We start from the raw sequence: 27506 nt of genomic DNA, 5'->3' as shown, positions 1-27506 counted from the left end.
TGATTGATTTTGAAATTTTCTTTTAAAAAAAAAGGAAAAGTCGACGATTTTAATTTTTGAAAAATTTTCAAAATCGTTCAAAAACTGATTTTTTGCAAATAATTATGTTTGAAAATGTGAACAAAATTTACAAAAAAAATTTCGACCAAAAAAATTCGAAAAAATTGACGAATATTTCAGGATTTTTAAATTTTGAAAATTTTTTTAAATATTTCAAATACTAATTTTTCGCATATAATTTATTTCTAGAAACTGTTGAAATTTGACAAACTTAATCGAAATTCAAAATTTAAAATTTTTAGTAAAAAAAATATTTAAAAAAATCGTTTTTTAAATTTTTAAAAATTTTCAAAATCGTTAAAAAAACTAATATTTTGCAAAAATAATTTAATTCGAAAATGTCAAAAATTTACAAATTTAGTAAGAAATTCAAGATTTTGAAATTTTTTGTTGAAAAAAAACAAAGAAATAGACGAATTTTAATTTAAAAAAATTTTTAAAATCGTTCAAAAAGTGAATTTTTTGCATATAATAATTTTGGTTGAAAATAAAATTCTAGGTACTAGAATCTAGGTTCTCTAGGTCAATGGATTTAAAATAATGAGGATTCATGGTCATTAGGGTACGTTCACACGAATTTATTCGAAAAAACCATGCTTGTCTTTCTCTCTTCTATGACAGAGGCATAAGTTTGTCTCACTCTACATTTTCTTACTTTTTCCAAAAAACAGAAAATGTAGAGTAAGACAAACTTATGCCTCTGAGAGAGAAAGACAAGAATGGTTTTGCCATTTTTTGTCCAAATTTTGAATGCCCACATTGAACAGTTGAGAAAAGTAATTAAGATCGTTAACGTTAATTACAATTGTGGATTCAACCCAACAGCCATTAATTAATCTCTTTTTATTTGTCACCATTTTTTTGTTTGTTTACCTTCGGTAAAAATTGTCCAAAATGAAAAATCTATATTGGAGTAAGAGAGACAGACTGTACATCTATCTCTCTTACTCCAATGTGGATTTTCCGTTCTGGACAATTTTTACCAAAGGTGTGAATGCTCCATAATCCACTTGTCACTTAGTTGATTGTCACACATTCCCATCTCTGATACACTATTATTTTTACAAGACAGCCAATCAAATGCAAAGTACACTGGAATGGACGCGTCCAAATTTGGTATAGGTATGTCTGTCAGTTGCTAGAGCGCACAAAGAACATTGGTTACTTTAAAATCAGCTGATCATTGTTTTCGTTTCTTTTTCTAAGAAAAAAAGAAATTTTTTTTTACCCTCCAGATAATTAATATAAATTATTAAAATATGACATCACGTCATAGTTTATTACTTTTATGACAAATATTAAAATATCCAATATCCTTATTCTATTTTAATTAAATAAATTCACATTTGATAATATACATTTTGGGGAAAATTGTTATGCGCAAGGGCACGATTGACGTTTCGTGTGTGTATGACATCATTTGTTGTTTGGCTGTGCGCTTAACTGTCAGCACTGTCAGTGATCAGTTTGCTTCAAGTGTCTAACAAAATGACGCAGTAAACGCTCTTTGTTTGTCCTGATGTGTCTCGCATCATGAAACCTCGATTTTTCCTTAAAGTAAGTAGAATTTTTTTATTTATTTCAATTATATCTCTATGTATATATGATTTGATATTTGAAAGGAAACAACTTGTTTTCTTTTTTTTTCTTTCTAAAGAAACAACTTTCATGTTTTCTTTGTTACTCGGAAGGTTCTATTTTTTGCCTCCGTATCGCCTACGCTTTTTTATGCAACAATTAAATACTTTTCTTTATTTTCTATATAGGTAATTGTTTTTTGTTTCATTTTATTTTTACAATTTTTGTTGACAATTGAAAACAAATGAATGTGATGAATTTTTTTTTTATTGTGATATACGAAACAAAATGAAGTATAGATATTTATTTCTTATATCTAGAGTATTTTAATCATATGAAAAGGTTGCGACACTAATTAACAGTTTTGTGTTTTGTATCATTTAATCGATTTGTTATATGCGTAATTTTTTCTGACGAGAATAAAAATTGAAAATTAATTGCAAACATTTTTTTCTTTAAATTGACATTTATTGAAGTAGATTATATTGTGTTTTGTAAACAAAGGACATTTCATAAGTAGACATTTATGTATATATGTAGTTTTTTTTTTAGTAATTGTGTGTAATTTTAAATCGAGCTGAAATATTTTGTTTATAAAAATAACTGTACATTAAAAGATAATTTTAGGTTTTTAAAATTATTACATTATTATCTTTTCTCTAAATTTTAAATGAAAATTATACTCTTTATATTTTAATAAATATTAGGAAAAATTATTTTCAAAAAATTATGATAAATTATTTTAGTAATTTTATTTCTATTTACATTTTATTTTATATACGAACAACATTACAATTTTGCAGTGTAATAATTTTTTTTAAATTTTTATTACAATTGTTATTATTAGTACTTATTATTTTATTTACTTTACTAAATTATTTCATATTTATATTATTTAATTATATTTACTTAATTTATTTTAATTAGTAAATGGATTTAATGGAATGGTCGTGAACCAGTTAATGAGTCAAAATTTCTGAAGTGCAACAGGAAAATTTCAAATTTACTGTATTCTATTGAAAACACGTAAAATGCAAACTTCATTATGAGTTTATTAAACAGTTCAAAGGATTTTTGGAATAATTAAAATTTCTCTGAGTTATAAACAAATTAAATTTTTTTACAACGCTTAATTAAAAAATTCATATCTCGTGATAGAATCAATCGATTTTTATGAACCTTGAATTTTTGTAAACCTTGAATATTAGCATATACGGATAAAGTCGTGTTGATGGCTGAAGATGAAAGTGGAATGAAATTGTTAATGAAAGAGTTCGAGAAATATGTGTAATATTATTTAAGTCTTAGCCCTCAATCACAAGGATCATTAATGTGCAATACAAACAAGAAAATAAACTATAATAATTATAAAATATTAACATAATATTGAAACAAAAGAAGAAATGATATGAAGATTTAGAATGGGTGAAGGAATGAGAGAATGTAAATACTGAAAATGGAAGAGGATGAAAGGAAATGCTACTTATATTATATGTGACTTGCTCTGAAGAAAACGGTGAAAGATTGTAGGTTATGTTTGTGATGACATAATATTGAAACAAAAGAAGAGATGATATGAAGATTTAGAATGGGTGAAGGAATGAGAGAATGTAAATACTGAAAATGGAAGAGGATGAAAGGAAATGCTACTTATATTATATGTGACTTGCTCTGAAGAAAACGTTGAAAGATTGTAGGTTATGTTTGTGATAGATTTCTTTTGATCGAAAAATACCTCTTTGTTTATTTACTTTCGCTCTAATTGTTGCAAACATAACCTATAAATGGTCGACCCGTACCGTTGAGTTATGCACGCGTTTGTAAAGGGTTAAGAATTTTTGGCAAAATTTTAAATAAAGGGTGGTTAGTCCAGTGTTGAGAGTGATGAGAGGGATAAAGAGATTAATGAATTAGATGAGGGGATAGAAAGGATGCAGGAAATACGGAAAAGAGAGAACCATAAAATTAGTTATAAAAATCATTATTCGTAAGTGCAATTAGTTTAAAGCGTTTTTTTTTTATTGCAGAAAGTAGAAATTTGTATAGAAAGGGAAAATGTCGGCGGATTCACCAAGAAGGGGGGGACACAAAGGAGCCCTGGTGATTACGCCCCAGCCAATCAGCGATCGTACCATCATAGACAGTGTGGCTGGGATTATTAATGACATTGTTCCCCAAGTGAGTAAAATTAGTCCAGATTTTTATTTCCGAACGTTATTTTTCAATGTACATATATTATTTTACACCTTTCTTTGTTAGGCCTACACCGGAGTGCCGAATTCGGACAACAAAGAGTCCATAACATGGGCGAGATTCGAATATGCTGATATAAATGATCCTTCATTTTATTCTGACTATATTGAGGGATCAAATACTCCGCCTTTATTGTTAGTTTTGGGTTACACGACCGGTGTGCAGGTTTGGTTGGTGTCGGCCTCTGGAGAAGCGTCTGAAATTTTATCATGGCGTCAGGGTGTCGTTCGTACTTTAAGAGTTCTATCGAATCCAAAAGTCGATGATGAACGGAACGATCCCTTCAAAACGAAACGACCATTGGTCGCAATTTGTGACTCGGCTGGTCCTGGACCACAATTCTGCAATGTCAGTTTCATTTCCATGAAGACTGGCGAGCAGGTCAAGAGTATAAAGTTCAAGAATCCAGTCTGTGACATACTTGCTAACAAGAGATCAGTGGTCGTCACTTTCGTTGAGAAGATCGCCGTCTTCGATGCTCGAACACTTGAAGACGTCTTCACTGTTACAACTTGTTATCCCAGTCCTGGCCCTAATCCTAATCCGGTTTCGCTAGGTACAAGATGGCTGGCCTACAGGTATAATTATACAATTCTATTTCAGTTTTTCTCTTTTAGAATTGAAGTCTAATTGACTTTATCATTGCAGTGAAAAGAAATTAATATTAGCTAGAAGAAGTAGTGGAGGTAGTGAGGGTGAAGGTGTACAAAGTTACACAGCGGCTGTTCTCTATGCTGCAAAATCTTTGGGAAAAGGATTACGAGGTTTGGGAGAGACAGTTGCGTCGAGTTTAACAGGAAACTCAGTGTCGCCAATGGTGGTGAACAATACGGGTACTGACATCACACAACCGGGCGTTGTAACAATACTCGATCTTCAAGCGGCGAAGGAAGAGAAGGATTTAGACAAATCAATAGAAACGGTTGTTGCTCACTTCACCGCACATAATGATGCAATCGTCGCGATGACATTCGATCTGACTGGATCACTCTTAATGACGGCCGACAAACGAGGACATGATTTTCATATTTTCAGGATACAACCCCATCCAGGTGGTCCTTCACTCGCCGCTGTTCATCATTTATACGTACTGCATCGGGGCGATACGACGGCAAAAGTTCAAGTAATTATAGTTTTACACAATTTTAATGATTGTACGCTAGAGCGTCAATGGAGAACAGCTCTGTTCTCGACTGACGCTTTAGTGTAATTAACAGGGAAGCCACAGGTCAGGGAATTCAGGGAAAAATCAACGATTTTTGTTAAAAGTACTGGAAATAATTAAATTTTTAGAATTTAAAGAGAAAATTCTGAATTTCTAGTGTCTTTTTTGTTTGCCTCATAAACAATAAAACTACTACGAAATCTAATACAAAAGAACTTTTAAAAAAAATTTCTATTTCCAACAATTGAATGAATTTTTTAATATTAATTAATTATTTCGAAAGTTTTAACACAATTATCTGAAATATCAAAATTCTTCACAGAAATTCAATTATTTTAAAAACTTTTCATAAAATTCTTTGCAAAATTTAATTATTTTCATAAATAACAATATTCATCACAAGAATTCAATTCTTTTCAAAAATAATAAAATTTTTTGAAAAAATTGAATTATTTCTAAAAATTTTAACGAATATCTCGTAAAGAATTCAATTATCTTTACCAATAGCATAATTGTTTGCCAAAAATTCAATTAGTTTAAAAAAATTGAAATAAAATTCTTCTTTGCAAAATTTTATTATTTTCCTAAAGTTTTTTGCACTTGAATAATTTTCAATATTTATTATTTTCATAAAATTTATGAAAATATTTAATTATTGAAAAAATTGTTTGTTACAATTCTACGAAAATTTTCAATTATTTTCATAAATAATAAAATTTTATTTACGAATTGAATTATTTTCAGCGCAGAATTTCAAATATATTTTTAATATAATTTTAAATAAATTCCTCGTAAAATGCAATTATAAAAAATTTTTATTAAAACTTGATGAAAGAATTGAATTTTAAGGAACATTCAATTATTCAATAAAATAATAAAATTCGTTGCAATAATTCAAATAATTTTCATAAATAAATTTTAATTCGTCTCTGAAAATCAATTGTTTTCAAAAAATTTTAAGTAAATTCTGCAAAAGAATTCAATTATTATCTTGATAAACAACAGAATTATTTACAGAAATTCAATTATTTTTAGAAATTTTAATAAAATTCTTTGCAGAAACAGTAAATTATTTTCAAAAATTTTTTTTAATTTACGGGAATTCAAGTATCTTTGAAACATTTTAATTAAAATTTGATAAAAGATGAATTTTTTTCATAATAATTTCCAAATTAAATCATTTTTGTTAAATAAATATTTAAATACTTATTTATTTTTCCACAAGAGTTACAATTACAATATTTTAAATAATTACTGTGTAAAATCTTTTTGAAATTGATCAATTTCTAAAAATTACAACTATAATTAATCATTTTTTTAAGAAAAAAAATAATTAATAATTTTTTGTTAAAGAAAAAATTGAATATTGTTACAGCTTTACAACAATAAAAATTTTCAAATATTAACAATTTAAAAATCTTTTGAAATTTAATTTTTTTATTTCTAAAAATTTATAAATTCTTGTAAAATTTAATTGTGAAGTAAATTATTAAAATTGAATTTTTTTGAAGAATTTTAATAAAATTTATGAAAATAATTTAATTCCAGCGTTGAATTTTATTATGTATTTGAATAATTGAATTTTTGAAAATTTTTTTTACGAATTTAGTTTAAATTTTATTGAAAATAATTCAATTCTGTTGAAGAATTTTTAAAAAATTTTTGAAAATAATTGAATTTCTGCGAAGAGTTCCATTTAAATTTTCAAAAATAATGAAATTCCCGAGAACAATTTAATAACAATACTCTTTTAAATTTTTTTTTAAATTAAATAAAAATTGTTTTTTAAATAATTGGAACTTCTGTAAAAATTTTATTATTTTTGAAAATTGAATTTTGAAAAGGTTTCAAATCAAAATCTTTGAAAATATGAATTTTTCTTACTTTTACCTAACAATCCTGTAGAATTAATTTTTTCTTTTGAAAAAGTTTAATTGAATTTTTTTTTAAAATTATTTGAAGTTTTTATTTTCTAAAATATATTTAATTGAAGAATTTCCGAATAATTGTAATTTTGTAAAAGTGAATTGTGAACAGATGGATTTGAAAATTCTCAAAGAAATTTTTATAATAATTTTTGAAAAAGTTCTGTAATTCATTTTTAAATCAATTTTTATTAAGAAATTTTACGAGAATTCAATTATTTGAATACAAAAAAAACAATGTATTGAATAATTGCAAGTTTCTTAAAATTGAATTCTCATAAAGAATTTTATTAATAAAGTTTTAAATAATTTAATTCTTTTGACGAATTTTAATAAATTTAAATCCGATTCAAATTGTGTTAAAAAAAATTGAAATTCAACAATGAGCTTTATTATTTTTGTGAAAATAATTGAATTGCTAAGAAGAATTTTATTATTTACGAAAATAATTGAATCTCTGTAAAAATTTAATTATTTATGAAAATAATTGAATTTTTGCGAAGAAATTTATTAAAAAAATGGTAAGTAATTGAATTCTTGTGAAATTTTTATTAAATTTTTGTTTAAATAATTGAATTCTTTTGGAAAATTTTTAATAAAATAGAAGATATTGAAAATCATTGAAAAGAGGAAATTTTTTTTAAATAATTGAAATTTTGCCAAGAATTTTATTAAATTTTGGAAAATAATTGAATTTTGGAAAATAATTTTTAGTATTTCTAATAAGACAATTTAAATTTATACGAGAATTTAAAAAAAAATTTTTGAAAATAATTTAATTTCTGCATTTATTTGTAATTTCTCTAAAATTCTCCAAACTTATTTTCATCATTATGATATTCATTTCTAGAATTTTCAACTAAAAATTCTTCTTTAAGTAAATTTTTTAAAAATAATTTTCGAAAAAGCTCTTTGAGAATTTTCAACACCATTTGTTTACAATATTCAATTTTACGAAATTTCGATTATTCTGACATTTTTTTAATTAAATATATATTAGAAAGTAAAAACTTTAAATAATTAAAAAAAATTCCATTAAACTTTTTGAGAAAAATTAATTTTACAGAATTCTTAATTAAAAGTATGAAAAGTTCTATTTTTCAAAGATATAATAAAATAAATAAAATAAAATATAATAAAAAATTTAACTAATTTCAGAAGAATTTTAATTCAAAATTTTTTTAATATTTCTAATTAAATTCAGCGAAGAATTTTATTATGTATTTGAAAAATTGAATTTTTCTAACTTTTTTTCCATCAATTTAGTTTAGATTTTATTGAAAATAATTCAATTGTTGTATAGAATTTTATTAGAATTTTTGAAAATAATTGAATTTCTGCGAAAAGTTGCATTTTTTTCGAAAATAATTAAATTCCCGAGAACAATTTAATAACAATATTCTTAAAAAATTGTTTTTTTTAATAAAATAAAAAATTGTTTTTTAAATAATTGAACTTTTGTAAATTTTTTATTATTTTTGAAAATAATTAAATTTTGAAAAGGTTTCAAATCCAAATCTTTGAAGATTTGAATTTTTCTTACTTTTAACTAACAATCCTGTAGAATTAATTTCTTTTTTGTGAAAGTTTAATTGAATTTAACTGAAGAATTTTCAAATGATCAAAATTTTGCATAAAATTGAATTGTAAACAGAAAATTTTATTTTAATTTTTAAATTTTTTTAAAATTTCTAAAGAATTTTTTCCAAAAATTATTATAAAACATAATGAAATGGATCATTCCGAGTCGAATAATATATGAGTTGTTCAATTTGAAAAGGTTTGAATTAAAAATTTTTTTTGAACATCTTAATACCAATGGTAAAATAATAATTTGTAAATTGTATTTATTTAAACATGAAGTTATTAATGCTTTCGAATAATTTTCCAATTAAAAAAGTTCCTAAATAAACGTAATAGAACATTTTTTTTTTGAGTATCTAATAATTTTTGGAGTGAATCAGAATATTCTTTATAGGGTCAGGGGAAAAAAGGAAAAAATTTTATCTAAAAATCAGGGGGAAAAAAAGTTAAATTTTTTGTGGCAACCCTGTAAATAATCAAGTGCGATAATTTTTTTAGGATATGACATTTTCGAGTGATACCCGTTGGGCGGCAATTTCAACAGTTCGTGGCACAACACACGTTTTTCCCGTGGCGCCCTATGGCGGTCCTGTCGGAGTTCGAACTCACTCAACACCCCACGTGGTTAATAGACTATCGAGATTCCATCGTAGTGCCGGTCTAACTGACGACAGCACTAGATCCCATTCTCCAGTCTCATTCGCCGAATTGCCTCTTTCCGTATATCCTTACACAAATCCCCGTCTACCACCTTATCCACATCCAACAATTTTACATCCATTGGCACAAATTCGACAACCGTCGACACTAAATCACGTCAATAGCCAATCGCAACCAAGGTAAGTGGATTAATTGAAAATAAAAATGAAATAATAATTATTACAGTAAGATGTTGAGTAAAACTATTATTTCCCATTTTATAGCGGAAGACCGCAGCCAAAACAAAGAATTCATTCAGATGAAAGTGTGACACTACCATTAAAAATTTGCGCCTGCTTTGCACCACCTCGTGCTTGGATTTACGCACAACGGGATTCATCAAATAAAGTTACGAAAAAGGCTGTCGATTCACTGTTTATAATGGCTTGCCATGGAAATATGATTCAATATGACCTCGAACCTAAGGCAGCTGCAGGTAAAATATAAACTTGCAAAATCCACAGAATTTTATAAACCTTGAAAAAAACCTGGAAAAGTCAGGGAATTTTGATTGGAAATTTTGGCACATTTCAATTTTAAATAAATTTAATTCAAAATATTAAAAAATTCAGATTTAAAGAAAAAACTAAAATTCTTCCGAAATTAGTTAAATTCTTTAATATATTTTCGGAATTTCTAAATTAAATTATTCTAAACTTCAATACTTTTTTGTAAAAATTTAAAATAATTATTTATTATTTATTTTGCCATACAGTAATTAAAATTTCAAATAATTCCAATGAAAAAACCTTGTGAAATTTAATTATTTCTAAAAATTGCAAATGTAATTCTTCCAAAATTCAATTATTATTTTTTTTTCTTAGAACTTTTGAATAAAATTATATTCAAAACTTTAAGAATTTCTCAAGAAAAATAATGTAATTAATAATTTTAAAAATATTTTTATACTTTTGTTTCTCTTAAATTTTCAAAGAATTGAATGCAAAAATACTTTAAAATTTAATTAATTCTTAAAATTCATGTTATAACGCTTTAAATATTCAATTATTTTCTAAAATTTAAACTGGAATTTTTTAAAATTAATTTCTATGAAAATTTTTGTTATTTCGTAAAATAATGTATTTTCAAAAATATAATTATATTTATTACAGATAACTTTTAAAGATGAAAAAATAAAATTCTTTAAAATATAAAATTTATTTTTATAAAATTTTACAAAATTTCGTTGTTTCAATTTTTTAAAAACTACTTTCCGGAATTCAAGAATATATATCTTTAGAAAATTTTAATAACTATTTTTCAAAAACCGAAATTTTTTCAGAATTTCCAACTTAGATTTAAAAAAAAATTTTGAATTAAAATTCTTCTGAAATTAGTTAAATTTTTTATGATATATTTAATTGATTATTAAGAATAATTAATTTATAGAAGAATTTTAGTTGAAACAACTAAAACAAATTGAATTTTGAAGCAATTACAAATGATTATCAATAATTTTTAATACAATTTTCATCCTCGAAAAATGAAATTATTCTTAAAAATTTTATTAAAATTCGTCGAAAGAATTCAATTATGTATTTAAAAATTTGTTGATAAAATTCTATATGAAAATTCAATTTTAAAAAACATTAAATTTTTTAATAAAATATTTATTTTTGTAGCTAAATAATTGAATTCTCGTAGAATTTTTTAATAATTAATATTGATTTAAAAATTAATTTCAAATTAAAATCTTTGAAAATTAGAACTTTTCATATTTTTATTTAAGAATTCTGTAGAATTAATTTTTCTTAAAAAGTTTAATGGAAGTTTTTTTAATTATTTGAAGTTTTTACTTTCTAATATATATTTCATTGAAGAATGTCAGAATAATCGAAATTTCGTAAAATTGAATATTGTAAACAAATGGACTTGAAAATTCTCAAAAAACTTTTTCGAAAATTATTTTTAAAAAATTGACATAAAGAAGAATTTTAGTTGAAAATTCTAAAAATGAATAATCATAATAATGAAAATAATTTTGGAGAATTTTAGAGAAATTACAAATAAATGCAGAAATTCAATTATTTTCAAAATTTTTGGAAAAATTTCAATTATTTTCAAAGATTTTCCTCTTTTCAATGATTTTTAATATCTACGATTTTAATAAAATTTTCCAAAAGAATTCAATTATTTTAACAAAATTTTAATAAAATTCTAAGCAAACCTTTAATTATTTTCATAAAATAATACAAATTTCACAGGAATTCAATTTATTTACAAGTTTTTTTTACAAATTTCTTCGCAACAATTCAATTATTTTCATAAATAATAAAATTTTTACAGGGATTCAATTATTTTCCTAAATAATACAATTTTTCTAAGGAAATCAATTATGATTAAAATTTTTAAAAATTCTCGTATAAATTTCAATTATCTTTATAAAAATAATAAAAATTATTTTCCAAAATTCAATTATTTTCAAAAATTTTAATAAAATTCTTGGGAAAATTTCAATTATTTTCAAAAATAATAAAATTTTTACAGAGATTCAATTATTTTCGTAAATAATAAAATTCTTCTTAGCAATTCAATTATTTTCATAAATATAATAAAATATTAAAATAATATATAAAATTATTATTGTGTTAATAATTTTTAACACAATTTGAATCGAATTGAAATTTATTAAAATTCGTAACAAAATTAAATTATTTAAAAATTTATTAATAAAATTCTTTTTTAGAATTCAATTTGAAGAAACATGCAATTATTCAATAAATTGTTTTTTTTCGTATTCAAATAATTGAATTCTCGTAAAATTTCTTAATAAAAATTGATTTAAAAATGAATTTCAGAATTTTTAAAAAAATTATTAAAAATAATGCATTTATATATATAGAAGAATTTTAGTTAAAAACACAAAAAAAATTTAATTTTGTTACAAATTCTTTTTCAAAATTCAATTATTTTGATAAATATCAAAATTCAATTATTTTGATAAATATCAAAATTCTTCGTAAGAATTCAATTCTTTTGAAAATTAATAAAATTCTTTTAGAAAATTCAATTATTTTTTAAAAATTTTAACGAATTCAAGAATTTAATTATCTTTACAAATAGTAAAATTGTTTGTTTTAAATTCATTTATTTTCAAAAATTAAAATAAAATTCTTCTTTGGAAAATTTCAATTATTTTCCTAAAGTTTTTTGCACTTTAATAATTTTCAATATATGTGACGCTCCACGAGAAAAGGGACCTTATGACAAGAGTAAATAAGGACCCTTTTCTCGTGGAGCGTCACATATTTATTATTTTCGTAAAATTTATGGAAATATTTAATTATTGAAAAAATTGTTTGTTACAATTCTACGAAAATATTCAATTATTTTCATAAATAATAAAATTTCATTTAGGAATTCAATTATTATCATAGTAGAATTTCAAATATTTTTAATTTTTAAATATTTAACATTTTTTTTTTATTTTTAACCCGTTGCCTGTTTCCGACCCACGGGTGGGTCGTGAAAAAGTATGGCCATAACTGTTTCCGACCCACCCGTGGGTCGTGTTCACTATCACTAAAATAAATATAATTTGTATATAAATTGATAGACATTTTTCTTTATATCAATATTATAAGAAATTATAAGGGTCATTAATGATATTTTAGAAAATAATTGAATAATTAATTATAATTTAAATATATTATACTATTTGAAAAAGTATCAGATTCCGCTGGGCAGTTTGGGACAATCATGTTGTATTTTCCTCAAACAGTTAAGGGGTTAATAAAAATAATTTTTTTTAAATATTTTTTTCTTGAAAAATGTAATTATTCTTTAAAATTTCATAGAAATTCGTCGAAAGAATTTAATTATTTAAAAATTTTGTTGATAAAATTCTTTATTGGAAATGAATTTTAAGAAACATTCAATTATTATTCAATAAATTTGTTTATTTTTGTATTTAAATAATTGAATTCTAGTAGATATTATTTTCTATAATAAAAATTGATTTAAAGAAGAATTTTAGTTAAATTCGTCCGTAAAGTCTGTATTTTCAAATATTTTTACTGGTTCGAGCGCTGCCTTAAATATAAATTATAAAATTGAAATATAAAGGCAAATTGAATGAATTTCTTTGCAACTATCATTACAGGTGTACCAAAGGAAAAAGTATGTGATGATACTTCCATTGAATTAGAAGTGGAAGCAAAAGGTCAATGGCCTTTATTGCGTTCTCCGGGTTCGTTGGAGATTGTCCCCCCTTTGCTTCCCTCTAGTCCACTTTTAGGAGTTTCTATATTACCGAAAAATCTACAGCATCTTGAATCGGATGAGGATCGATGGCTTAGCCAGGTCGAAATTGTAACACACGCTGGACCCCACAGAAGACTTTGGATGGGGCCACAATTTGTTTTTAAAACCTACAACGCACCCAGTGGGTATGTTTATCACTTTTTTTTACGTTCCGAGTAAGAGCGAGGCTTTTAAATGAAATTAAATTATTTATTTAAAATAAATATTTAAATTCAGACTTATTGTTCTTTATTTGCTTAAAATATCAAAATACTTTCAATGCAAAACCGTTTGAAAAATTTTTTATGAAAATTTAAAGTGCAAATCTTTCAAAATTCAATTTTTTTCTTAGAATTTTTGAATAATATTATTCAGAACTTTCAATTTTCAAGGAAGCTAACAAATTAATAATTTTTTATATTATTTTTATTATACTTTTACAGCAATTGAATTAGAATTTCAAAAATTTCAATTTAAAGACTTTTTGACATTTAATTATTTCTAAAGAATCCAATTTTTAAGATTTCTAATTATTTTCTAAAGTTTTAACTAAAATTCTTTTTAAGATCAATTATTCTTATCAGAATTCAACTACGAAAATTCAATTATTTAAATACAAAAATAAATAACTCAGTAGAGTAAATAATTATTTTTAATAATTGCAACTGTACCTTTTTATTGAGTTTTTGAAATTTGGGTTAAATTTTCTCACTTCACTTATTTTATTATTTACAAATTAACTTTCAAACTTTTGACATAACAATTCGAACTATAAAACAAAAAATTAAAATAAAAAAACACTAATTTCACGCTTCTTGAAAAAATTGAATTATTTTCAAAAATTTGGATAAAACTCTATATTTAAATATTTTGAATATTATTTTAATTAAATTTCTGGTACGAATTAAACTTCTATTTTAAATAAATATTTAATTATAATTATTTTTCCATAGGAATTAAGATTTTTAAAACATGCAAATTCAAACATTTCTGAAATTAAACAACTTATAAAAAATTGTTATAAAACATGAAGACATCAATTACTCCGAGTCTTCGACTCGGAGCAATCGATGTCTTCATATTTTATAATAATTAAAGATAACCGAGTGATAAAATGATTATTTTATATTATAAGACTTTATAAAAAAAAAATATTTTTTAATTATTTTTTATGAAAATAATTGAATTATTGAGAAGAAATTTATGAAAAATTAGTAAGTAATTAAATTCCTGTGAAATTTTCATTATTTATGAAAATAATTAAATGCTTGCGTACAATTTTATTAAAATTTTTTGCAAATAATTGAATTTCAGAGAAGAATTTTATTATTTATAAATATAATTAAAATTTTGAAGTTTCTTTAAAAACTTTTTTGAAAGTAAATTGAATTTTCCAGAAGAATATTGATATTTATAAAGACAATTGAAATTTATACGAGAATTTAAAAAAAATTTTTGAAAATAATTGAATTTGTGCGAAGAATTTTTTTATTTTTGAAGATAATTGAATTTTGCAGAGAGTTTCATTAGAACTTTTGAAAATAAATTAATTTCCATGATGAATTTTATTATTTATAAAATTTTGACGAGAAATTGAAAAAAATTTTTGAATATAATTGAATTTCTGCAAAAAATTTTATTACTTTTGAAAATAATTGAATTTCGGAGAAGAATTTTATTATTTATAAAGATAATTGAAATTTTGAGGAGAATTTAAAAAAATTTTTTTGAAAGTAATTGAACTTCTGCGAAGAATTTTCTTATTTTTGAAGATAATTGAATTTTTCAGAAGAATATTGATATTTATAAAGATAATTGAAATTTTGAGGAGAATTTAAAAAAATTTTTTTGAAAATAATTGAATTTATGCGAAGAATTTTCTTACTTTTGAAGATAATTGAATTTTTCAGAGAATTTTATCAGAACTTTTTAAAATAATTGAAATGAATTTTATTATTTATAAAGATAATTGAAATTTTGACAAGAATTTTATGAAAATTTTTGAAAATAATTGAATTTCTGCGAAGAATTTTCTTATTTTTGAGGATAATTGAATTTTGCAGAGAATTTTATCAGATCTTTTGAAAATAATTGAATTTCAGAGAAGTAATTTTATTATTTAAAAAGATAATTGAAATTTTTACAAGAATTTTATAAAATTTTTTGCAAATAATTGAAATTATGAACAGATTTAAAAAAAAATTTAAAACTAAATTGAATTTTTCAGAAGAATATTGATATTTATAAAGATAATTGAAATTTTGAGGAGAATTTTAAAAAAAATTTTTGAAAATAATTGAATTTCTGCGAAGAATTTTCTTGTTTTTGAAGATAATTGAATTTTGCTGAGAATTTTATTAGAACTTTTGAAAATAAATTAATTTCCAGGATGAATTTTATGATTTATAAAGATAATTGAAATTTTGATAAGAATTTTATGAAATTTTTTGCAAATACTTGAATTTTAAAGAAGAATTTTATTATTTACAAAGATAATTGAAATTATGAACAGATTTTTAAAAAAAAATTTAATAGTAAATTGAAATTTTGATGAGAAATTTAAGACAATTTTTGAAAATAATTGAATTTTTTCGAAGAATTTTATTACTTTTGAAAATAATTTAATTTCTAGAATGAATTTTATTATTTATGAAGAGAATTAAAATTCTTATCAGATTTTTTCAAAAATGTTTAAAAGTAATTGAATTTTGCAGAAGAATTTTATTATTTATAAAAATAATTTACATTTTTAAAGAGAATTTGAAAAAAATGTTAAAAATTCCTAATTAAAATGTTACAATTTCGTGTTTCTTTTTTTTTCTTTGTTTAGGGTTGCCGTTAATTTAGTTGAAGCTGAGACGGTAGAAATCTCTGTATCGAGTGGATCTCGTCCAGCGAGGTCGAATCCTGTTAATATGCCTCACGCAGCCAGTAGGCCTTTGATGCCTGTTGTCATCGATGGATCCGGAAGTAAGTCACAATTAGTAATTAATAAAAAAAAATTTAATTTAATTTCTGTCTTTTATAAAGAATATTTCTAGTCCTTGAAAATGCAAAAATTAAGAAGTAATCCTACTTTCTATTTGGAAGTAATTAATTAATTTCTTAAGTAATTAAATTCTTAATTAATTAATTTCTTAAAGATTAAAGGCTTAAGTAATTAACTTCTTGAGTAATTAAATTCTTAATTAATTAATTACTTAAGTAATTAAAGTCTTAAGTAATTAATTTCTTAAGTAATTAAATTCTTAATTAATTAATTTCTTAATTAATTAATTTCTTAAGTAATTAATTTCTTAAGTAATTAAATTCTTAATTAATTAATTTCTTAAGTAATTAAAGTCTTAATTAATTAATTTCTTAAGTAATTAAATTCTTAAGTAATTAAATTTCTAAATAATTAATTAATTGTAATTGTTACGCAATGAAGGTAGTTACGAGCAGTCCCCGAGATTTATGGAAGCCTATGGAGATTCATTGGAAAATGAAAACATTGGAATTGTCAGTGGTGAAAATCAACTTCGAGAGGATCTCGCTGAAGCAATGTTGGAAACATCGGCAGCTCCACATCGAGGACCGGGTAAGAAAAATCAAATTTTTATCCTATTTACAAAAAATTACTCTCGAACAGTACTCTAAAAACTCTATTTCATTTTGATTTTAATTTCTAAGTAAATACTTTTAAATACAGAAGGCTTATTATTTTATATCTCAGTATTCTTCAACTAATACCTAGAGTTCTATTTTTTAATAATCAAAAAAAATTTTTAGCACATTTTTACATAATAAAATTATAATTAATTACAATTGATAGAAATTTAAGTTTTAAAATTAACATAATTTTTTTTAACAAGGCAAGAATTTAGAATGAATACATATTAGTAATTTATAGTTACACAACATAAAGAATATGAGTCTCTATATTTTGAATTCATGCCAGAAAAAAATGCTTCTGTATGTGTTAAATTCCTTTGTATGCTCCATTGTGTAATAATAAGATATCATTTTTTTAACTTTAAATTTTTATTTTTAACATAAATTTAACATTTAGAGGGTCGGTAAATTTGCATAATTTTTAATAGTTTTTTTAGTAAAAAAAATTTATAAATAAGAAGTCAATTCGATAAAAAGATTCGTTAAAATAAATGCTGGGCACTATAGTGGCCACCCCGGCCCTCTTAAAGGTTAAGAATTGTTTGTCTATAGATTTTGAAAGTATTTGAAAAAAAAGGCCTTCAAAAAAAGTATTGTTTCTTTAAATAACAGAATTCATTTGTTTTTTTAAAAAATAGAGTGAAAATGATGAAATAAAAGAATAATATTTTCGATGTCTTTTTCTATCAATGCATGCACTTGAAAATAATCTGATTATGACCAGTTTTGTTTAAGTGTGATTTTATTTTTGCCAACAGCAAACTAACTCTATTTTTTTCCTCGAGTATTTCTAATTTTATAAATTATGATTTTTTCTGAATGCTTCACGCATTCATTTTTCACATGTAAATTTAAAAAAAAAAAATCAAACATTGATTTTATTAGAAGAAATTTTTTTTACTTTTATACAAAATTTTTAGTTCCTAGTCTCCAAAAGAGAGAAAAAAAAGAAGCGAATATAAATAGAGTGTGCTTGATAAATTATGTGCGCATTCATTTGTATATTGCAATTGAAATTTGCAAGCACATTTGACACTATTTTCATGCACGTGGTGACGGATGAATAGCGTTATAAGTTTGCGTGATATGAATACAGAATTGGCCAGAGGCAGGTATCACAACCCTCCTTATTTTTGATCTTGAAAACGATGTACATTGTATATATTATTCTTTCCGTTCAATCAAGAAAGACATAATTTATAGAATTTACTCTCTTTTGAAAAAAAAATAATAATAATAATAATAACTTGTCTTTCATTCTAATTATTTCTTCTTTTTTTCCAACCCCCCACCCGGATAACTGAACCGTGCCAAAAAGTATGTGTGTGTATGCAAAAACACATTTTTTCCATTTATTAAAACAAGTTTCATAAGATAAAATTATAATCATTTTTTCTCTAGCTTATTAGTGATACATTCAGGAGAAACAACAAAAAACAACAACGAAAATCATTTTTTTTTTAATTCATGGTGTGCCTTTCAATAGAAATGACGATTTTTCAAAAATTCATCTTAATTTTTTTTTATTATTTTAATAAAAAAAAAAAAAAAAAATTATTATTAATTAGTTGGGAAGAGTTGAGTAACCCCGGACAATATTACTTTTACAAAACCCCAGACTCTCTAACATCCATTTTTGGACTATTCGCAAATATCGTCATGTGCCTTAAAATCTTATATTCCTTTAAATTCCTTATTCTTACTTTAACTTTCACTTCTTCTTTTAATAATTAATAATCAATGGATACATTTTACGATTTTTATTTTATCTCAATTTTTTATAGATATTTATACTGTTCTCTAAAGTTGAATTAGTTAAAAATAATTAATTTGATAGTAAAAAATCAGTCACTGATTCAAATGTAGTTAGTAAATAAATTTTTTAAAAAATTATCGAATTAATAGAAATTTTGTGAAATTCAAACTGAAAATAAATAAAATAATTAAATTTTGTTAAAGAATTTCATTGAATACTTTTTAAAAAATCGAATTTTTCAAACGTATTTTAATTGAATAATTGATAAATAATTGAATTTTATATTAATTTTTATTAGTTAGGTAATTTAAAAAAAAACAAATACAATTGTAACTTTTTAATAAAATTGAATTTTCCCAAAGTTTTTCTTGAAAATTCTGAAAAAATAGGTTTTTGAAATTTTTCAATTCTACTGTTTCAAGATAATTGAATTTTTATAAACAAATAATTGAAATTTCTTTACATTCTATTATCAAATGAAAATAATTAAATTTGTTAAAGAATTTCATTAAAAACTTTTTAACAAATCGAATTTTTAAAGTATTTCAATTGAATAATTGAAATTTTTCAATTCTATTGTTTCAAGATAATTGAATTTTTATAAAGAAATAATTGAAAATTTTTGAAATAATTGAAATTTCTTTACATTCTTTTAAAAATAATTAACTTTCTTTAAAGAATTTTATTAAAAACTTTTTAACAAATCGAATTTTTAAAGTATTTTAATTAAATAATTGATAAATAATTGAATTTTATATTAATTTTTATTAGTTAATTTAAAAAAAAGATACACAATTATAATTTTTTAATAAAATTGAATTTTCGCAAAGTTTTTTTTTTTTGAAAATTCCGAAAAATAAGATTTTTAAAATTTTTCAATTCTATTGTTTCAAGATAATTGAATTTTTATAAACAAATAATTGAAAATTTTTCAGATAATTGAAATTTCTTACATTCCATTATCAACTGAAAATAATTAAATTTGTTAAAGAAGTTCATTAAAAACTTTTTAATAAATCGAATTTTTAAAGTATTTTAATTGAATAATTGATAAATAATTGAATTTTATATTCATTTTTATAGGTCAATTTAAAAAAAAATACACACTTAAAATTTTTCAATAAAATTGAATTTTTGCAAAGTTTTTTTTTGAAAATTCTGAAAAATAAGATTTTTGAAATTTTTCAATTCTATTGTTTCATGATAATTGAATTTTTATAAACAAATAATTGAAAATTTTTGAAATAATAGAAATTTCTTTAAATTCTATTAAAAATAGTTAACTTCTTTTAAAGAATTTTATTTAAATTTTTTGAAAATAATTAAGGGAAGTTAGTCATCGTAATTATAATTTTATTTTTAAAAATTTCTTCTCATATCTATTCAATTATTTTCATAAATAATAAAACTCATTGTAGAATTTCAATTATTTTTAATACAATTTTAATCGAATTCCTCGAAAAATGTAATTATTCTTAAAAACTTTATTAAAAATCGTCGAAAGAATTTAATTATTTCTAGAAAATGTAAAAAAATTTTTTCTTTACTAAATTTGGTTAAATATCATTTTTTTAAAAAATTCTTTACAAGAATTTAATTATTTTCATAAATTTCCATAAAATTCTAAAAAACAATTCAATTATTTTCAAAAATAATAAAATTTTTCGCAGAAATTCAATTATATTCACAATTTTTCCAAAATTCGCATCAAAATTTCAATTATCTTTATAAATATTATTTTAATTGTTCTCAACAATTGAATTATTTTCGAAAATTTTAATAAAATTACGAAAACATTTAATTATTTTTATAAATAATAACATTTTTTGGAAGGATTCAGTTACTTTTATGAATAGTAAAATTCTTTGCAGAAATTCAATTAGTATATCAAAATATTTTAATAAAATTGAATTAATCAAATTTTCAATTATAATAATGAGCAGACAAAAATATTTTAAAAAATTGAAAAAATTCTTTTTTTTTAATTCAACAATTTGTCAAATTTTTTAATTGAAATTATATAAAAGAACATTATTTTCAAAAAATTTAAAGAAATTCGTCAAAAGAATTTAATTATTCATAAAATCTCTAATAGAAATTTTGGAAGCCATTTGTATATTATTTATTTATGTTCGAACTTCGAAATCAAAGAAATTTTAAATTTGATAAGAAAAAAATCGGGAAAAATTAGTCAAAAAGCCGGGAATTTTGTAGAACGAAAATAGTAGACTTCCTGAAATTTGAAATCTTCAAATCTATACAAAAAAAATTTTTTAAATGTTAATAAACAAATTGTCTGGATTGTAATGAAAAAAACAGTTATTTCTAATTCCCTTTGAACTAGATTAATGATTTTCTTTTCAAAAAAGTTGCAGGAAAATACAAGGAATTAAGAAGCTTTTATTCCGATTATCTAAAATAAAATTTCACTGAGATATGCTTAATTGTTTAGAGCGAAAAAATTGACCTTTTTTTATTATTTATTTTTTGGCAATACAAATTTTTTTTTTAAAATTCAGCAATACATGTTATCAATAATACAGAACCTTAAGAGTAATGATGGCTAACATTAAAAAACATTTTTAATGATTTACGAATTTGACATTCAATGCAAAAAAAAAAAAATTTTGTTAATTAACAATTAAAAAAAAACATCTTTCAATATTTCTTGCAATATTTTATGGTCACTTTATATTTTCCCTATTTTTCTTTCTTTACTGTCCGATAACGGTTGTTTTCTGCACTCACTCAAGGTTAACCCTTATGTTAACGAAGGTCCAATCATTAATAAACATTCTGTTAGATCTAACCAATGTTAACTCTGAGTGTCGAAAACAGCCAATGACAGCACTTATTCTCCACGCATGCGCTTTATGTTTTCCAAAAACTTTTTCGCACCTGTTTTTAGGTTATATCTTCTATGTCCACTTCAAGTAGATACAATTTCAATTACTTTATTCATATTGAGGAATACAGCCAAAAAAAATAGTTTCTTTTAATTCGAGGTAACTTTAGTAAAGTGACCATAAGGTTTTGTATAGTTTTTGGTTATTTTTTAAAATTTATTTTAAAAAAACAATACTGTTGACTATATATAATCCAACGAAGGTGTATTGCAAACAATATAATTTATAATTAACTGTGATGATTGAAATTAATATTATTAAAGTTCTCGTCGTTTTTCATTCTTGTCCGTTCATCTTCTTCATTTTAATTTTTTCGAATTACTTTTTATATATTTTACAAAATTATTTATTTGTTTGTTTCTCATTTCATATTTCTAAGTTCATAATATTCATTTTTTTATAACTTAACCCCTTAAGTGCAGATGACGAAGATTTTGGTCGTCAAATCTTCGTCATCGCTGCAGTTAAGGGGTTAATATGGCACAGGAGTGGGGAAATTTTTTTTACTCGAAAATTAATTTTTTTTTTGACAAGTCTAAAGGTAATTAAATGATAGATTAAAGAGAATATTACCGGCAAGATGATTCACGGAATTTAGATGTTTTGTTTATTTTTTTTTAACTACGAGAATTGGTAGAATAATTGTGGCAAATATTTTGAGGCAGGAAGTGACCAAGGTAGAGGAACTTATTATAACGATTTGAGATGATCTGAGAAAATATTGGGATTCTTTTAATAATGCGGGTCCGTTTTGATTATGTTCGTTGTAGTTCGTTGTAGTTCGTTGTAATAATTCTTGTTTTCATAAAATCTGAGAGAAAGTCCTCTACCTATTAGCGTCTTCAGTCAGCAATTGCTGAAGAAATCCAGTTGATTTCGGGACGACAATCAATTTCCAAATTACCACTTTTTGCTCCACTCGTTTCAATAAAAGTTTGTATGAAGATTTAGGAGAATTGTTTTGTGAATCAGCTTGCAAGTTATTTCTATTTTCACTAACTTGAAATTAAAAAATGAATAAGTGAATTAAAGTAATTAAAATGAATAAAAAAACTGTTTCCACTGTGTGCCATTGTTGCTTAAAATTAAAAATTAGAAACTTAGAGAAAAACCCTTAAAAGAAGAAGCTAAATACGAAGCTAAATATTGATACCTGCCAACGGCTTTTTCTGTTTAGGGAGGCGATTGGTTATTGAAAGGGTGGGACAGCCGGTAGCTAAAGTTGTCAACCCGTTGGGCACCGTGATAACAGTTTCGGCCGACGAAGAGGACATTAGTTTTAGCCAGGATTGTGATCTCAATGAAGAAACAACGCCCGAACCACCAAGAAGTGTTTGCGCTGAGGAAGGTCCAACTTCCTTAACGGACTTCGTCTCCGAGGGTCAAATACTTCGCAGTCATACGGAGATATGCGCCGAAATGAGAACAGCGAACGAACCAATTATCGATAGTGTGCCTGATGAAAATATAAAGGAGGTCAAAGAAAAGAAAACACTTTGCGCCGAAGTTGCTGAACTTGGCAAAAGTTCAATATTCGAGCGCGAAGATTCTTTTCGCGATGTTCCAACGAGTTTAAGTTTATGTGCTCAACAAGGTGAAATTCCCGATAGTCCAATGACTCAAGCAAGAGATAATGCCTGGAAATCAAAGTGCGACGATCAAGAGAGAAAATTTGCTAAAGCAAAATATGTCGTCAATTATGATGACGACAGTGTTGTACTGATGGAAAATAAATCCGCTCGCAGAAAGGCGCAAAAGAACAAATTAACGAACAAGGTGAAAATTAGTGAAAAGAATTTAGAACTTCGTGAACCCAAGTATCTTCTCAAGGAGAGTGAGGACAGTATCGTCGTTGAGGATCTAACTCAAAATAAATTGAAACTAGAAGAGGAGACAAAGAGAAGAAAAGAGGATTTCGAACCGATTGAAATTGAAAAAGTTGATTCTAAACCAACAATTGATACTGCGGATGATTTAGCGTCCATGGAATACCATATGGTTGAAATGGCCTCACAACAATCGGACGATGATCTAGAGAACTTGGAAAAGAACATCCCAGTTTTGCGTAAATCGAGTAAGAGTACAATTTCCGACGATGATCTCGAGCATATACATTCTACAGAATTAGAAGAAGCACAAAAGGCCGAAGAAATACAACCATTGGAAGAAAATCATCAATTCGATGTTGTGAAGGAAAAAACCGAAATTCCCGACGAGGAGAAATTACTAAAGAACATTTTATCATCAGACGATGATTTGGAGCATGTTCTCCATTCTGAATTAGACGCACTACCCAACGATTCTTCCCTTCAGTCACTAAAGACAAAAGACATCGTAATTATCGAAACACAAACTACTGCCACATCAGAACAGGACCAAGCGAAAATCACCGAAACAATAATAGAAGACAAGAAAATAAAGAAGGCAATCGAAATAATCGATATCGATTCAGAGAAAGAGGAGATAAAAAAGAAAATACACGATAAAAAGCCAGAGGTAAAAATTGATGATGAGAAGAAAATCATCATAAAAAAATCATCGTCAGCAAAGCGTCAATCGGAAGTTGAAATAATAGACATTGACGCAATGCATAAAGCCGAAATGAAAGAACCATTTATTCCCGAATGTAAAATACTAGAAGGTGGTACGAAGAAGAAGAAAAGGGGTAAGAAAAATTCCGATGATACAAAATTGCAAAAGTCCCAAATTCCCTGGAATTCGTCAAAACAAAAAGAGGGTACTTCATCTCCAGATCCATGGAGTTTAGTCCTCAAGAAAAATAAATCCGAAGAAAGAGAAATTCAACAGACAAAACCTGATGATGATGATCTTGACGATAAAAAGAATCGAAAAGAAGAATTTCAACTAACCGAAAATGTCTCCAACTCACCAAAACACGAAGTTTGTCAAACCCTCAAGGAAATAACAACACTTAAAAATAATAAACTAGAAGATGATGTATTAGAGAAAGATATAAAATTAGAAACACAAGAAATTAAATTATTAGAAAAGGAGAATATTAATTTAGAAAATGATGATAATTTAGAAAAATCAAGTACAATCGATCGTAGTAATGGTGATATGAAAGCTGTGATAGAGAAAAAAATTAATTGTCAAATGGAAAAAAGTAATGATATTGAATTTGAGGAGAAATTAATAAAAGAGAAGAATGATATTATGGAGCCTGAGAAAAGAAATGATTCGGATCCAGAGAAAAGAAGTGATTCAGAGCCGGAGAATTTAAAGGAGAATTCAAGTTCATCGGATGATCCAAATGCAAATGTTATACCAATGGACACTGAGGAGGATATTGCTGTTAAAGAAATGGCAAATCGAGGTGGTGGAGGTGGAACAGATCCAGAAGTGGCGACAGTAACAAAGAAGTTTGGTAGATCGAAGAAAAAAAGACGTAGATGAGTAGAAAGTTGTGTGGACGTCCGAAGAGCGAGCCTTGCCTTATATATAATTTTAATGCAATTGGCAGGGGTCGACTAGTAAAAAAAGAAAAAAAAAAGAGGTTTTTAGAGAGAAAAAAAAATTTATAGAAATTAGAACGAGAAAGAAAAAAGGTTACCTTCCCTTTTAGTAAATTTTTGCTCTTCGTAAGTTTAACGCTATTGATTTTTACAGATCGAAAGTGTGTGTTAAACAAGGACGGCTTATCTCCTTCTTGACTATCCTTTTCTAACTCATACTTTGTTTCCAGGAATTTAAGGCTCTGTTCACATGTTTGCGTTTGAATGGTGACCTTTGCGCATGCGTTGAACAGTGAGAGAGAGAATAGACGAGTACTTCTATCCTTGTTGCACTCACTGCTCAACAGAACGCGACCTTCGAAACGCAAATATGTAAAAATCTAAATCTAACGCCACTGTAGAATATTGAGAAAAATTTTCTCTCCTTTCCTGCAATTATTAAGAAAAACAAATTTTTTCATTTAATCCAATATATTTAAATTTTAAACATATAAAGTATTCTGTAAAATTTATTATTTTACAAAATCAAAAAAAGAATCTAAGATAAAAAGTTGACAAACATAACCTAATTGTTTAATTCTTTTTTACGTATAAAAATATTCAATAAAATTTATTATTTTACAAAATCAAAGAAAGAATACAAAATCGAAAGTCAACAAACATAACCTATAAAATTTTGATTTTTAGATCCCTTTCTTCGTTGCGCGAGCCATATTTTCAAAAGTCGAATCAATTTTGAAAAATTCAAACATAACCTTAAAATAGAAAGTCGATAACGTCAATAATAATTAATTATTTATTAAAAATATTAATTGAAAATAATTTTTCGAATTTTTACCAATCGCCGAAGATTAAAAATCATTAGATTTTTAATCTTCGACGATTGGTAAAAATCCGAAAAATTATTTCCAATGGAAAAAAAATGGTTACATTGAAAATTCTACAGTGGTGGTTAGACTTTAAGAATCATATTTTTATGTGTTTGTCTCTGTATTTGTAAAAAAAAAATACGTAAAAATAATACTGAGCACTGCTTCTACACTGGAGAAAATTGAATATACTTTTCAATCACGCAGAAAAAAAACTATAAACGAAAAAAATGAATGAAAAAAATTCGAATCAGATTTAGTAATTTTTTTTTTTTTAGGTTATGTCAAAGTCGTAGTGTGTCGAATTTTTTTATATATAGGAGAGAAAAATTTACTTACAACTTGACATAACCTTAAATATTTTTTTTTAATATCTCTAATAGGAATAATTTTATGGTTTTATCAATCAATTTATTGGAAATTACCACCAATCGCAACTTAATTCTCAAAAAATTTTTATTTTTTAATAAATTGTTTTTTTTATAAAAATTACATTATTAACTTGAATTTTTTTTTTAATTTTTATTTTTCTTTTGAACTTGAAGAAATGAATTTGACAGAAAAATATTTTTTACATGGAGGATTTAAGAATTCAAAATGGCGGATGAAAATTTATAAATTTAAGTTAAATTTCTAAAAAATAAAATTTTTATTTATAAATGAAATAAATAATAAAAAAAATGAATATAAATTTCCTTTATTTTTAAATTTACAAGAAATAATTAATTTTAATAAATTTCTCAATATAATGAAAAAGAGTGAAGCAAAAAAAAAAAAATTTTGAAAAATGTAAAATTAAATAAAAAAATTTAGGAAATTTAGAAAATTATTTATAGTTGAATAAAATTATATTTAGTTTCTTTTTCTTTCTTTTTGTTTATTTTATATACAATAATGATGCATAATGAAAGTGAAATTTTTTGAAATTTGATTTATAATAATATTACAGCACGAAAAAAGTATGAAATACAATAATATTTTTTTCATAAAATGACAACACTGCAATAATTTATTATTTATATTTATAATTAACATTTAATTTTTTTTCTGAACGAAATTTACTTTTAAAAAAAATTTCGTTATTTTTAATGATTATATTAATCTTTGTTTTAAAATATATTTTATTTATTTCTACGATTTTTAGATTTATAATTTTATTCTTTGAATTATTTTTTTTTAATAATTTATTACTTTTTAATTGTTATTTATTAACTAACTGATAATTATAATTATAGTTATTATTACTATTTTATTATTGTAACTATTTTTTTTTATTATTGTAATAATAATTATTTTTATTATTATTATTTTTATTATTATTATTATTATTATTATTATT

The 27506-nt window shown here is 23.9% G+C and overlaps 1 protein-coding gene across 1 annotated transcript; it reads left to right on the top strand.

The window, feature by feature from the left end:
• Positions 1-1238: 1238 nt before the first annotated feature.
• Positions 1239-25836, top strand: LOC122503524 (breast carcinoma-amplified sequence 3 homolog). Its single transcript, XM_043614096.1, has 10 exons — positions 1239-1617; positions 3666-3816; positions 3898-4469; positions 4540-5014; positions 9064-9404; positions 9489-9700; positions 13367-13652; positions 16337-16476; positions 16937-17086; positions 23000-25836. The coding sequence occupies exons 2-10, from the start codon at positions 3694-3696 to the stop codon at positions 25237-25239; spliced, it is 4539 nt and encodes a 1512-aa protein (XP_043470031.1). The 5' UTR covers positions 1239-1617; positions 3666-3693; the 3' UTR covers positions 25240-25836.
• The last annotated feature ends 1670 nt before the right edge of the window (positions 25837-27506 follow it).

Source organism: Leptopilina heterotoma, unplaced genomic scaffold, assembly GCF_015476425.1.
Source record: "Leptopilina heterotoma isolate Lh14 unplaced genomic scaffold, ASM1547642v1 Lhet_263, whole genome shotgun sequence".
NCBI classification, from domain to species: Eukaryota; Metazoa; Arthropoda; class Insecta; order Hymenoptera; family Figitidae; genus Leptopilina; species Leptopilina heterotoma.
This window is presented reverse-complemented; position numbering and strand designations above follow the sequence as displayed.

Excerpts from the sequence above, each read along its gene's own strand:
- LOC122503524 (XM_043614096.1), top strand. The coding sequence starts at position 3,694 with ATGTCGGCGGATTCACCAAGAAGGGGGGGACACAAAGGAGCCCTGGTG. Across the intron at positions 5,015-9,063 it reads ATACGACGGCAAAAGTTCAA|GATATGACATTTTCGAGTGA; the intron begins GTAATTATAGTT and ends TAATTTTTTTAG. Across the intron at positions 16,477-16,936 it reads TGTCATCGATGGATCCGGAA|GTAGTTACGAGCAGTCCCCG; the intron begins GTAAGTCACAAT and ends TACGCAATGAAG.